General features: G+C 43.0%; 1 protein-coding gene across 1 annotated transcript in view; it reads left to right on the top strand.

Moving 5' to 3' along the window:
• LOC109888962 (heme-binding protein 2-like) overlaps positions 1–14,761 on the top strand; it is a 34,703-nt gene that overhangs the window by 12,836 nt on the left and 7,106 nt on the right. Inside the window, exon 7 of the mRNA XM_020480108.1 lies at positions 3,663–3,857. Within this exon, the coding sequence (XP_020335697.1) occupies positions 3,663–3,857 (195 nt within the window). The remainder of the gene's footprint in view (positions 1–3,662; positions 3,858–14,761) is intronic.

Here is a 14,761-nt window from a genome sequence, read left to right as displayed (position 1 = left end):
TAATTCAATTGGAGGAGAGTGAAGAGAGAGAGCTATTGGTTTGGCATAGTATGCACGGCATTCGCCCTGAGGAGAGTGTTAGCTGTCCGATGCCACCTGTGGCAGTTTCTCGTACTCATCCTGAAACATGCGTTAAAGTTTCGGAACAATTGATGCTGGCTATACACACCAGGTCTCCAGTGTACTTTCACAACCCGGTGTGTCCTGTTCCTAGTCCTCGCACTCTTCCTCAAGTGCGCCTCCAGAGTTCAGTACATCCTGTTCCTCCTCCCTGCACTCGCCCTGAGGTGCGTGTCACCAGGCCAGTACCACCAGTACCGGCACCACGCATCAGGCCTCCAGGGTCCAGTACGCCCTGTTCCTCCTCGCCCTGAGGTGCGTGTCCCCAGCCCAGTACCACCAATGCCGGCACCACGCACCAGGCATACAGTGTGCCTCAGCAGTCCAGAGCGTCCGGCGACAGTCCCCAGCCCGGAACCTCCGGCGACAGTCCCCAGCCCGGAACCTCCGGCGACAGTCCCCAGCCCGGAACCTCCAGCGATGGTCTCCGGCGATGTGCCACGGTACAGCTCAACAAAGGCGGAGGGACCCGTGTAAAGATGGGGGGGGCGGCGTCCAGAACCAGAGCCGCCACCGAGGGTAGATGCCTACCCGGACCCTCCCCTATAAGTTCAGGTTTGCGGTCGGGATTCTGCACCTTTGGGGGGGGGGGGGTTCTGTCACGCCTTGACCTTAGTTATCTATGTTTTCTGTATTATTTTGGTCAGGTCAGGGTGTGACGAGGGAGGTTATATGTTTTTGTCTTGTCTAGGGGTTTTTCTATATCTATGGGGGTTTTGTATTTGTAGGTATATGGTGGCCTGAATTGGTTCCCAATCAGAGACAGCTGTTTATCGTTGTCTCTGATTGGGGATCTTATTTAGGTTGCCATTTTCCATTTTGGTTTTGTGGGTTATTGTCTATGTGTAGTTGCCTGTCAGCACTCGTGTTATATAGCTTCACGTTCGTTTTGTTTCTTTGTTAGTTTGTTTAGTGTTTCATCGTTAATTAAAAGAAGAATGTATGCTTATCACGCAGCGCCTTGTTCTCATCAATATAACGAACGTGACAGTGGGTCTGTTAATACTACAGAATTATTCATGCTGTAACCCTTGTCATCATCAAAGGGAGACTGCAAAAATTAAGAATACAGGTGCGAATACTCTCCGTACTCCGCCATGTGTATTAACTCTCCCATCTGGTCTGGGACCCAAGGGATACCAAGCACACATGGCCTAAGGGTCAAAGCATTGTTATAATAAAATCACTTGGGATCAAGAGCAGCAGTGTGCAACTGTTTCCTTTTTGTTTTCCATGAATTCACCTACAACTCCAGCACCTACAAAAAGTACCTGGATGTGCATATGTTCTTCAGCTTTTATACAGAAATAAAAGATCCCCGAAAATGTCCAGGCGCACAAAAAGCTGATTTCTCTCAATTTGTGTACACAATTGTTGACATCCCTGTTAGTGAGCATTTCGCCTTTGTCAAGATAACCCATCCACCTGACAGGTGTGGCATATCAAGAAGCTGATTAAACAGCATGATCATTGCACAGGTGCACTTAAAATAAACAAAAGGCCACTCTAAAATGTGCCGTTTTGTCACACAACACATTGCCACAGATGTCTCATGTGCTATTGGCAGGGAGTGTGCTATTGGCATGCTGACTGCAGGAATATCCACCAGAGCTGTTGCCAGAAAATGTTCATTTCTCTACCATAAGCCACCTCCAATGTCGTTTCAGAGAATTTGGAAGTACATCCAACAGGCCTCACAACCCAGACCCTGTGTAACCACACCACCCCAGGACCTCCACATCTGGCTTCTTCACATGCAGGATTGCCTGAGACCAGCCACCCGGACAGGTAATGAAACTGAGTTTGTTTGCATAAAGAAAGAAGTTCTGCACAAACTGTTAGAAACCGTCTCAGGGACGCTCATCTGCGTGTTCGTTGTCCTCACCAGGGTCTTGACCTGACAACAGTTCGGCGTCGTAACTGACTTCAGTGAGCAAAGGCTCACATTCGATGGCCACTGGCACGCTGGAGAAGTGTGCTCTTCATGGATGAATCCTGGTTTCAACTGTACCAGGCAGATTGGTAGAAGGCGTGTTTGGGATTGTGTGGTTAAGCTGATGTCAACATTGTGAACAGAGTGCCCCATGATGGTGGTGGGGTTATGGTGTGGGCGGGCATAAGATACGGACAACGAACACAATTGCATTTTATTGATGGCAATTTTCATGCACAGAGATTTTTATAATTTTTTTAAAATTTTAACTTTATTTAACTAGGCAAGTCAGTTAAGAACAAATTCTTATTTACAATACCCTGACGAGATCTGGAGGCCCATGTGCCATTCATCCGCCGCCATCACCTCATGTTTCAGCATGATAATGCACGGCCCCATGTCGCAAGGATCTGTACACAATTCCTGAAAGCTAAAAATGTCCCAGTTCTTCCATGGTCTGCATACTTACCAGACATGTCACCCATTGAGCCTGTTTGGGATGCTCTGGATCGATGTGTACGACAGCGTGTTCCAGTTCCTGCCAATATCCAGCAACTTCGAACAGCCATTGAAGAGGAGTGGGACAACATTCCACAGGCCACAATCAACAGCCTGATCAATTCTATACGAAGGAGATGTGTCGCGCTGCATGAGGCAAATGGTGGTCACACCGATTCTGACTGGTTTTTTTGATCCACGCTCCTACCTTTTTTAAAGGTATGTGTGACCAACAGATGCATATCTGTGTTCCCAGTCATGTGAAATCCATAGATTAGGGTCTAATGAATTAATTTAAATTGACCAATTTCCTTATGAACTGTAACTCAGTACAATCTTTGAAATTGTTGCATATTGCCTTTATATTTTTGGCCAGTGTAAATTGGTCATCACTAGTTAGCACATTCAGTTATAAACAGATAAAATCTCATTTTTAAACCTAACCTTAACCACACTGCTAACCTTATGCCCAACCCTAACCTTCAATTAAGACCAAAAAACTCATTTTGGTTTTCATGAATTTATATGATATAACCAATTTGGACTTTGTGACTATGGTAACTAGTGCCACAATCGTATTACATGTTAATATATTTGACTGTGAGACAATTACTGGACAAATGCAATGGATATTTTTGGCACAAATGTGATAATGAAAGTGCCTTTTCAGTCATTTTGAAACGGACCCTCTGAGGACTGTGGAAAGTGTGATTCCAGGGCTGAACCCTGGCCCCCTGATGGGGAGTGACAACTTGGAGCAAGGACATGGAGAAAAGAGCGATATATAAATATGTAAATTTAAAAGAAAAAAGTGCTGTTGTGTTGCGTGGCGGGCGCGCAAGAGAGTATGAAACGCCAGCCTCTCTTGCGGTTGTCAAACTGTGTCTCACCGACTACACATATCAAGACCCATAACCTACGTAGACTGTAGTCAATTAACATTCATATCGAGACTCGATAACTTTCCAGAACAGATTCCCACTGTGGAGCCAACAAGAGAAGTTATCATCACTTGGCCATATTGAAGTTGGATATTCCACTCTAGCCGGACAGCTGTCGGATTTGTGTCCGGACTCCCAGTTTATTTCTCTTTCCCACCGTCCGCCTACAGTCCATCTTGGGTGGCCCGTCAGTCTTGGAGGGCGAAAGTGGACAGATGAGCGGCGCCATGCGCTCGGTTCCGAAGGGCATCTCGTGTCCGTTCCAGGACCAGAACTGCACGTGCATCGTGGAGACTCTCTCCTCCTGGAACGACACGGGGGTCAATGAGTACCGGATGGTGGACCTGCCGTCTGTTACCACCTCTGTAAGTGTTTCGCCTGTTTATTATTCTGTCCCAGGTTGAAGTAGCCTGATCATTCATGCAGGACATGCGTTTGGTTTGATCGTGATTGTAAGACTTCGCTATGTTTGTAACGATAACCGATTGCCGTTCCTCATGTCAAAATATTTATTTCAATGACTGATGCAGCTATAATTTCTAAATGACATTGTCTTGTAAATAATTCAGATTGACATCCACAACAAAAGTAACAATGTGATAGGCAGACTGCAGAGAATCTGCTCAGCTAAAAAAAACTATCTTGACAGCTGTCCTGAAATGCATGAATAACCTTATTCTCTTGGGGCAAATCTGAATGATCAAAAATGCTTATTCATTCACCCTGCAATACAAAGTGTTCTGTTCTACAGTGCAGATTTGACTTTAGAGAATGGAAAGTAAGAAAGATGTGCATTACATTTACAGTCATCTAGTATGTGCATCAAACGTCCACTGTACATCAAGATTCAGATGGACTCCCTTACTTCAGCCTCACTCTACCTAAGGCTACCATGGTGCTCTATTGATTTGGCACCTACTTGCAAACCTTTAATTGATGACCCATTTCAATGATCCTGGCTTTTGCATTTACTCACTTTTTTTGTGGGTTGAAATGTATTAATTCAAGAATTAGGAGCAAAGGGGTACCTTTTAAAGGGTAAACAAATTATGTTAACGCTCCATTCCGATTGTGCTGTTCAACTGAAGCCCCTTTAAGATGCTGTTTATTGGTTATTTGTGATGGAGTGACCTCTCTCTCTCTCTCTCTCTCTCTTCCTCTCCTCTCAATTGGCATGGGAAACATATGTTAACATTGTCAAAGCAAGTGAAGTAGATAATTTTGATTGTTTATTAACAGTAAACATTACACTCACAGAAGTTCCAAAAGAATAAAGACATTTGAACTGTCATTATGTGTAGCTATACAGTGTTGTAACGATGTGCAAATAGTTAAAGTACAAAAGGAAAAATAAATACACATGGGTTGTATTTACAGTGGTGTTTGTTCTTTATCGTTTGCCCTTTTCTTGTAGCAACAGATCACAAATCTTGCTGCTGTGATGGCACACTGTGGTATTTCACCCAGTAGATATGGGAGTTTAACAACATCGGGTTTGTTTTTTAATTCTTTGTGGATCTGTGTAATCTGAGGGAAATATGTGTCTCTAGTATGGTCATACATTTGGCAGGAGGTTAGGAAGTGCAGCTCAGTTTCCACCTCATTTTGTAGGCAATGTGCACAGCCTGTCTTCTCTTGAGAGCCAGGTCTGCCTACGGTGGCCTTTCTCAATAGCAAGGCTATGCTCACTGAATCTGTACATAGTCAAAGCTTTCCTTAAGTCTGGGTCAGTCACAGTGGTCAGGTATTCTGCCACTGTGTACTCTCTTCTTAGGGCCAAATAGCATTCTAGTTTGCTCTTCTTTTTTCTTTCTTCATTATTTCCAATGTATCAAGTAAATATATTTTTGTTTTCTCATGATTTGGTTGGGTTTAATTGTGTTGCTGTAATCCTGGGGCTCTGGGGTCTGTTTGTGTTTGTGAAGGGGACTCTCTCCAGGTTCATCTCTCTGTGGGTGATGGCTTTGTTATGGAAGGTTTGGGAATCGCTTCCTTTTAGATGGTTGTAGAATTTAACGTCTCTTTTCTGGATTTTGATCATTAGCGGGTATCGACCTATTTCTGCTCTGCATGCATTATTTAGTGTTTCACGGTGTAAACGGAGGATATTTTTGCAGAATTCTGCATGCAGAGCCTCAATTTGGTGTTTGTCCCATTTTGTGAATTCTTGGTTGGCGAGTGGACCCTCTCTCTCCCTCTCTCTGTGCGTCTGTCCCTCCGCTCTGTCTGTCTCGCTCTGCATGTGTTTTTTTTGTCTGTCATACTTATTTTAGTGGTAGTTAGTGTAAATGTCTAGCTTACATTCTCATCTGTCTTACTAAATGGTCTTACAGAATGTTACCCACAGTGTAAATACTAATACTGTTTTTTGTGTTTTTTTTTTAACCAAAGGGACAATGAGGTGCAGAGCCCTTTCAGTGGGTAAATATCACCTGCCACCTTTGATGAAATATCAAGTACATTCTGATGGCATTTCTGTGTTAGTCTGTTCCAATCCCTGAGATGACGCAGCTGTGAATAATTGCATTCAGAAAAAGGTTGCCTGAGCATCACAATTAGACAGCCCAACTTCAGTCAGAACCGTCCTGTCAGATGGCTAACTCATTGTCACGACTTCCGCCGAAGTTGGCTCCCTTGCCTGTTCGGGCGGTGCTCGGCGGTCGTCGTCACCGTCCTACTGCTTTTGTCTTATTAGTTTCACCTGTGTGTATTTTGGTTTAATTAGCTTCCCTATATGTAGTATTTTGACCCGCCCTTGTGTTGTGCGGTATTGTCTTTGTTACGTGTGTACATATTCGGTCGTGGTGTCTTTTATTTTCTATACTGGACACCCTGTGGTTTTGGGTTGGTATAGTGTCCTGCGCCCTGTATTGTATTGGGCTTAGAAGTTTGGCGTGCAATAGTAAAGCACTTTACTCCGTTACTCTCTCTCTGCGTCTGATTCCTGCACACACATCAAGTCCCGCGTGACACTCATTTTAGCTGCCCCCTCCAGATTTCCCTCCAACACGCAATATTTCATCTGGGTTATTGTTATTTTAGCTCAACATAACTCCATAAAATCCACTCTCAATATTCTAAAAATGCAGATTCCTGCATTTCCAGATTTAGTTTGTCTGTTCATTCTGGGTTTATGGTTTTGATTTTGGGCACACACTCAAACTGCCGCCGTCCCCTTTCCAGAGATAACGCTTCTTGGCATGCACAGACAGGTGCTGAGTTGCTCGGGCATTACTATACATGGTTGGGTTTTGCATAGAGAGTGCACTTCATTGATGTTGTGGAACAATAGCAGGACTCCCTCATCGAAAAACAGGCTTCTGGTAAAACAGCTGTGGCAAATCTTTGGCAAATTTGCCACAAGTTCATATTTTCACATGGAAATTTGTTTTGTGACAAACTTGCAGCAAATTTGCGACTTCTGGCAAACAATTCTGGGAAACTTGTGGCTAACGTACTGTTTGCTGCAAATTATATCTGCTTTTTGGTTACTTTGTGTATTAACGACATTGAAATGTCGTATCTATGTAAACCAAATCACAACTTTTAAATTAACTTGCTTCTCACAAAGAAAAGTAAACTAAACATATTAAAAGTACTAAAATATACTAAACAACGTGTATTAAATGTCTTACCAGTATGATAAAAAGAAATCCAATTCAACTTCAAATTATCAGCATGCTAATGACGGAAAGAGCAAAGACTGAATATTTCCCAAATAAATAGTTTATTTAATATTTTTATGTAGCTTTAACATCAAATCAAAATGTCTTGGTCGCGTACAAAGATTTGCAGATGTTATTGCAGGTTCAGCAATATGCTTATGTTTCTAGCTCAAACAGTGCAGTAATGTCTAGAAACAATACAATAACCAATTTATTAAAATTTGTTATTTAAAAAAAATACCAGAACGAGTAATGTCAGACTCCAGAATATATATATAGTGCCAGTGATGCACATTTGTGTGGGAACCTCTTAGCCTATCACATCTTAGCCTTAGAACACAGTCTGTGGTAGTCATTCAGGAGGGGATACACAGAGTGTGCAAAACATCATTACTCTTTCCATGACAGCTTTCACCTGGTCAGTCTATGATCCCCTTATTGATGTAACTTGTTAAATCCACTTCAATCGGTGTAGATTAAGGGGATGAGATCTGTAAGCCTTAAGACAGTTGAGACATGGATTGTGTATGTGTGCCATTCAAGAATGGTCCACCACCCAAAACACATCCAGCCAACTTGACACAACTGTGGGAAACATTGGAGTCAACACGGGCCAGCATCCCAGTGATCCCAACCAAAAATCATCAGACCAAAGGACAGATTTCAACTGCTCTAATGTCCATTGCTTGTGTTTCTTGGCCCAAGCAAGTCTATTTTTCTTATTGGTGTCCTTTAGTAGTGGTTTCTTGGCAGCAATTTGACCATGAAGGCCTGATTCATGCAGTCTCCTGAACAGTTGATGTTGAGATGTGTCTGTTACTTGAACTCTGAAGCATTTATTTGGGCTGCAATTTCTGAGGCTGGTAACTCTAATGAACTTATCCTCTGCAGCAGGTGTAACTCTGGGTCTTCCTTTCCTGTGGCGGTCCTCATGAGAGACAGTTTCATCACAGCGCTTGATGTTTTTTGTCACTGCAGTTGAAGAAACTTTCAAAGGTCTTAATGTTCCGCATTGACTGACATTCATGTCTTCAAGTCATGGACTGTCATTTCTCTTTGCTTATTTGAGCTGTTCTTGCCATAATATGGACTTGATATTTACCAAATAGGGCTATCTTTTGTATACCACGACTACCTTGTCACAACATAACTGATTGGCTCAAAGGCATTAAGAAGGAAAGAAATTCCACAAATGAACTTTTAACAAGGCACAACTGTCAATTGAAATGCATTCAGGTGACGACCTCATGAAGCTGATTGAGACACTTTTTTGTTGTTGTTGGTTACTACATGATGCCATATCAAATTAAATCAAATTGTATTTGTCATATGCATTGAATACATGTGTAGACCTTACAGTGCAGTTTTAAGTGTTAAATTATTTACTAAAATAAACTGAAGTGAAAAATAAGAAAATAGTCCACACTCATCTCCTTTGTCTTGATCATGTTGAGGGAGAGGTTGTTGTCCTGGCACCACACTGCCAGGTCTCTGACCTCGTCCCCATAGGCTGTCTCGACATTGTCCTTGATCAGGCCTAATGCTGTTGTGTCGTCGACAAACTTAATGATGGTGTTGGAGTCGTGCCTGGCCATTGCAGTCATGGGTGAACAAGGAGTACAGGAGGGGACTGAGCACACACCCATGAGGGGCCCACGTGTTGAGGATCAGCGTGGCAGATGTGTTGTTACCTACCCTTACCACCTGGGGGCGGCCCATCAGGAAGTCCAGGATCCATTTAAAGAGGGATGTGTTTTGTCCAAAGGTCCTTAGCGTAGTGCTGATCTTTGAGGGCACTATGGTGTTGAATGCTGAGCTGTAGTCAATGAATAGCATTCTCACGTAGGTGTTCCTTTTGTCCAGGTGAGAAAGGGCAGTGTGGCGTGCAATTGAGATTGAGTCATCTGTGGATATGTTGGGGCGGTATGCAAATTGGAGTGGGTCTAGGGTTTCTGGGATAATGGTGTTTATGAGCCTTTCAAAGCATTTCATGGATATAGACATGAGTGCTACGGGTCGGTAGTCATTTAGGCAGGTTACCTTGGTGTTCTTGGGCACAGGGACTATGGTTGTCTGCTTGAAACATGTTGGTATTACAGACTCTGTCAGGGCCAGTTGGTCAGCGCATGCTCGGAGTACACATCCTGGTAATCCGTCTGGCCCTGCGACCTCGTGAATGTTGACCTTTTTAAAGGTCTTACTCACATCGGCTACAGAGCGTGATCACAGTCGTCCATAGTGCCTGGTGCTCTCATCCATGCTTCAGTGTTGCTTGCCTCGAAGCGACCATAGAAGTAGTTTAGCTCGTCTGGTAGGCTTGTGTCACTGGGCAGCTCATGGCTGTGCTTCCCTTTGTTGTCAGTAATAGTTTGCAAGCCCTGCCACACCCGACGAGCATCGGAGCCCCTGTAGTACGATTCAATCTTAATCCTGTATTGATGCTTTGCCTGTTTGATGGTTTGTCGGAGGGCATAGCGGGATTTCACATACACATGGTTAGCAGATGTTAATGCGAGTATAGCGAAATGCTTGTGCTTCTAGTTCCGACCGTGCAGTAGTATCTAACAAGTAATCTAACAATTTCACAACAACGACCTGGGGCGGCAGGGTAGCCTAGTGGTTAGAGCGTTGGACTAGTAACCGAAAGGTTGCAAGTTCTAATCCCCGAGCTGACAAGGTACAAATCTGTCGTTCTGCCCCTGAACAGGCAGTTAACCCACTGTTCCTAGGCTGTCATTGAAAATAAGAATTTGTTCTTAACTGACTTGCCTAGTAAAATAAAGGTTAAAAAATAAAATAAAATACACAAGTTTAAAGTAATGAATAAGAATATGTACATATAAATACATTGATGGCTGAACGGCATAGGCTAGATGGTATAGAGTACAGTATATACATTGAGGGGAAAAAAGTATTTGATCCCCTGCTGATTTTGTAGGTTTGCCCACTGACAAAGAAATGATCCGTCTATAATTTTAATGGTAGGTTTATTTAAACAGTGAGAGACAGAATTACAACAAAAAATCCAGAAAACCGCATGTCAGAAATGTTTAAATTGATTTGCATTTTAATGAGGGAAATTCCACCTCCTCCAAACACGGCGAGTTGAGTTGATGCCAAAGAGCTCCATTTTGGTCTCATCTGACCACAACACTTTGAGATGTTCATTGGTAAACTTCAGACGGGCATGTATATGTGCTTTCTTGAGCAGGGGGACCTTGCGGGCACTGCAGGTTTCAGTCCTTCACGGCGTAGTGTGTTACCAATTGTTTTCTTGGTAACTATAGTCCCAGCTGCCTTGAGATCATTGACAAGATCCTCCCGTGTAGTTCTGGGCTGATTCCTCACCGTTCTCATGATCATTGCAATTTCACAAGGTGAGACCTGGCATGGAGCCCCAGGTCGAGGGAGATTGACAGTTCATTTGTGTTTCTTCCATTTGCGAATAATCGCACCAACTGTTGTCACCTTCTCACCAAGCTGCTTGGCAATGGTCTTGTAGCCCATTCCAGCCTTGCGTAGTTCTACAATCTTGTCCCTGACATTCTTGGAGAGCTCTTTGGTCTTGGCCATGGTCGAGAGTTTGGAATCTGATTGCTTCTGTGGACAGGTGTCTTTTATACAGGTGTCATGACGTTGGCCTGGGGGGGTATGATTATGACAGTCAAAAATACCTCTTCCCCGCTGTTTCCTTTCTCTACCCTACTGATGTGACATTTGAAACCCCTTGGTTAACAGAGATTCTGGGAACATCAGAAGGTGGGGGGGAAGTAACTATATTCTGGTAATCTGACCAATTGAACATATGCGGTGGTACTTCATGAATATAATGTCAGTTCGGTTGTCATCTTGAGACATTCTCATCAATGATAAGATGACAAACACTACAGTGAAAAGTCTGCACATTGTAGTTATCGGATTCACATAAATAATTAAACCCAATTTTTATTGCTGATTCAAATTGTTAGCCAGGGTTCGCGAAGATAACCAAGAATTTACAACTTTCAGATGAGACTGAATTAAAGTGACTATTAATATTGATGTAAAATATTACTAGGTCTTTAAGAGTTTATTCGGAAGATAGCGGCTCTATAAATATTATTTTGTGGTGCCCCGACTCTCTAGTTAATTACATTTACATGATTAGTTCAATCAGGTAATATTAATTACGGAGAAAGGATTTTATAGAATAGCATGTCATATCACTTAATCCGGCATAGCCAAAGACACAACACAGGTAACAAACTGAGATTAGGAGCACTCTCTTTAAGAGTGTGCTCCTAATCTCAGCTCGTTACCTGTATAAAAGACACATGGGAGCCAGAAATCTTTCTGATTGAGAGGGGGTCAAATACTTATTTCCCTCATTAAAATGCAAATCAATTTATAACTTTTTTGGCATGTTGTTATTCTGTCTCTCACTTCGAATTAACCTACCATTAAAATTATAGATTTGGGCAAACGCACAAAATCAGCAGGGGATCAAATACTTTTTTCCCTCACTGTAAATATGAGATGAGTAATGTAGGGTATGTAAACATTATATAAAGTGGCATTTTTGAAAGAGGCTAGTGATACATTTATTACATCCAATTTATAAATATTAAAGTGGCTAGAGATTTGAGTCAGTAAGTTGGCAGCAGTCACTCGATGTTAGTGATGGCTGTTTAACAGGCTGATGGCCTTGAGATATAAGCTATTTTTCAGTCTCTCGGTCCCAGCTTTGATGCACCTGTACTGACCTCACATCTTGATGATAATGGGGTGACACTGGCTCGGGTGGTTGTAGGCCATCTCATCGTTGTTGGTAATCAAGTCTACCAATGTAGTGTCGTCTGCAACTTGATGATTGAGTTGGAGGTGTGCATGGCCTCGCAGTAATGGGTGAACAGGAAGTACCGGAGAGGGCTGAGAACGCACCCTTGTGGTGCCCCAGTGTTGAGGATCAGTGGGGTGGAGATGTTGTTTCCTACCCTCACCACAGGGCGGGGTCGAGACCCAGGGTCTCGAGCTTAATGACGAGTTTGGAGGGTACTGTGGTGTTAAATGCTGAGCTGTAATCGATGAACAGCATTCTTACATGGGTATTCCTCTTGTCCAAATGGGTCAGGGCAGTGTGATTGCGATTGCGTCGTCTGTGGGGGTTTAAGTCCGGGCTCTGGCTGGGCCACTCAAGGACATTCAGAGACTTGTCCCGAAGCCACTCCTGCATTGTCTTTGCTGTGTGCTTAGGGTCGTTGTCCTGTTGAAAGGTGAAGCTTAGCCCCAGTCTGATGTCCTGAGTGCTCTGAAGCAGGTTTTCATCAAGGATCTCTCTATAGGTTGCTCCTTTCAGCTTTCCCTCGATCCTGACTAGTCTCCCAGTCCCTGACACTGAAAAACATCCCCACAGCATGATGCTGCCACCACCGTGCTTCACCGTAGGGATGGTGCCAGGTTTCCTCCATACGTAACTCCTGGCATTTGATCCAAAGTGTTCAATCTTGGTTTCATCAGACCAGAGTATCTTGCTTCTCATGATCAGAGTCTTTTAGGTGCCTTTTGGCAAACTCCAAACTGACTGTCATGTGCCTTTTACTGAGGAGTGGCTTCAGTCTGGCCACTCTACCATAAAGACCTGATTGGTGGAGCGCTGCAAAGATTGTTGTCCTTCTGGAAGCTTCTCCCATCTCCACAGAGGAACTCCGGAGCACTGTCAGAGTGTACTTTGGGTTCTTGGTCACCTCCCTGACCAAGACCCTTCTCCCCCAAGTTTCAAACGTCTTCGATTTAACTTCGACCTCACAGCTTGGTTTTTGCTCTGACATACACTGTCAACTGTAGCACCTTTTATATAGACAGGTGTGCCTTTCCAATCAATTGAATTTACCACAGGTGGACTCCAATGAAGTTGTAGAAACATCTCAAGGATGATCAATGGAAACAGGATGCACCTGAGCTCAATTTCGAGTCTCATAGCAAAGGGTCTGAATTCTAATGTAAATAAGGTATTTTTAATACATTTGCAAAAAATTCTGAACCTGTTTTTGCTTTGTCATTATGGGGTATTGTGTGTAGATTGATGAGGAAATTTAGTTATTTTTAATCTTTGTGCATGACGCAAGTAATTTGTCCAACAATTGTTTACAGACAGATTATTTCACTTTTTATTCACTGTATCACAATTCCAGTGGGTCAGAAGTTTACATACACTAAGTTGACTGTGCCTTCAAACAGCTTGGAAAATTCCAGAAAATGATGTCATGGCTTTAGAAGCTTCTAATAGGTTAATTTACGTCATTTGAGTCAATTGGAGTGATACCTGTGGATGTATTTCAAGGCCTACCTTCAAACTCAGTGCCTCTTTGCTTGACATCATGGGAAAATCAAAAGAAATCAGCCAAGACCTCAAAGAAAATTGTAGACCTCCACAAGTCTAGTGGTTCATCCTTGGGAGCAATTTTCAAACGCCTGAAGGTACCACGTTCATCTGTACAAGCAATAGCACGCAAGTATAAACCGCATGGGACCACGCAGCCGTCATACTGCTCAGGAAGGAGACTCGTTCTGTCTTCTAGAGATGTGGTTCTTTTGTGCGAAAAGTGCAAATCAATCCCGGAACAACAGCAAAGGATCTTGTGAAGATGCTGGAGGAAACAGGTACAAAAGTATCTATGTCCACTGTAAAACGAGTCCTATATCGACATAACAGGAAAGGCCGCTTAGCAAGGAAGAAGCCACTGCTCCAAGACCGCCATAAAGAAGCCAGACTATGGTTTGTATCTGCACATGGGGACAAAGATCGTACTTTTTGGAGAAATGTCCTCTGCTCTGATGAAACAAAAATAGAACTTGTTGGCCATAATGACCATCATTATGTTTGGAGGAAAAAGGTGGAGGCTTGTAAGCCGAAGAACCCCATCCCAACCGTGAAGCACGGGGGTGGCAGCATCATGTTGTGGCAGTGCTTTGCTGCAGGAGGGACTGGTGCACTTCACAAAATAGATGGCATCATGAGGAAAGAAAAGCATGTGGATATATTGAAACAACATCTCAAGACATCAGTCAGGAAGTTAAAGCTTGGTCGCAAATGGGTCTTCCAAATGGACAATGACCCCAAGCATACTTCCAAAGTTGTGGCAAAATGGCTTAACCTCTAGCGACGAGCAATCCCGTATCTGGGAGCGTAATCATAGCTTTAAGCGCATTACCATAACGCAACGTTTCCTATTCATGAAAATTGCAAATGAAATGAAATAAATATATTCAAACACAAGCTTAGCCTTTTGTTAACAACACTGTCATCTCAGATTTTCAACCAAAGCTACACAAGCATTTGTGTAAGAGTATTGATAGCCTAGCATAGCATTAAGCCTAGCATTCAGCAGGCAACATTTTCACAAAAACAAGAAAAGCATTCAAATAAAATAATTTACCTTTGAAGAACTTCGGATGATTTCAATGACGAGACTCTCAGTTAGATAGCAAATGTTCATTTTTTCCAAAAAGATTATTTGTGTTGGCGAAATAGCTCCGTTTTGTTCATCACGTTTGGCTAAGAAAAAGACCGGAAAATGCAGTCACTACAACGCCAAACTTTTTTCCAAATTAGCTCCATAATATCG

This window comes from Oncorhynchus kisutch, linkage group LG4 (genome assembly GCF_002021735.2).
Source record: "Oncorhynchus kisutch isolate 150728-3 linkage group LG4, Okis_V2, whole genome shotgun sequence".
NCBI lineage: Eukaryota > Metazoa > Chordata > Actinopteri > Salmoniformes > Salmonidae > Oncorhynchus > Oncorhynchus kisutch.
Note: the sequence above shows the minus strand (reverse complement) of the source record. Positions and strands in the feature narration are given on the sequence as shown.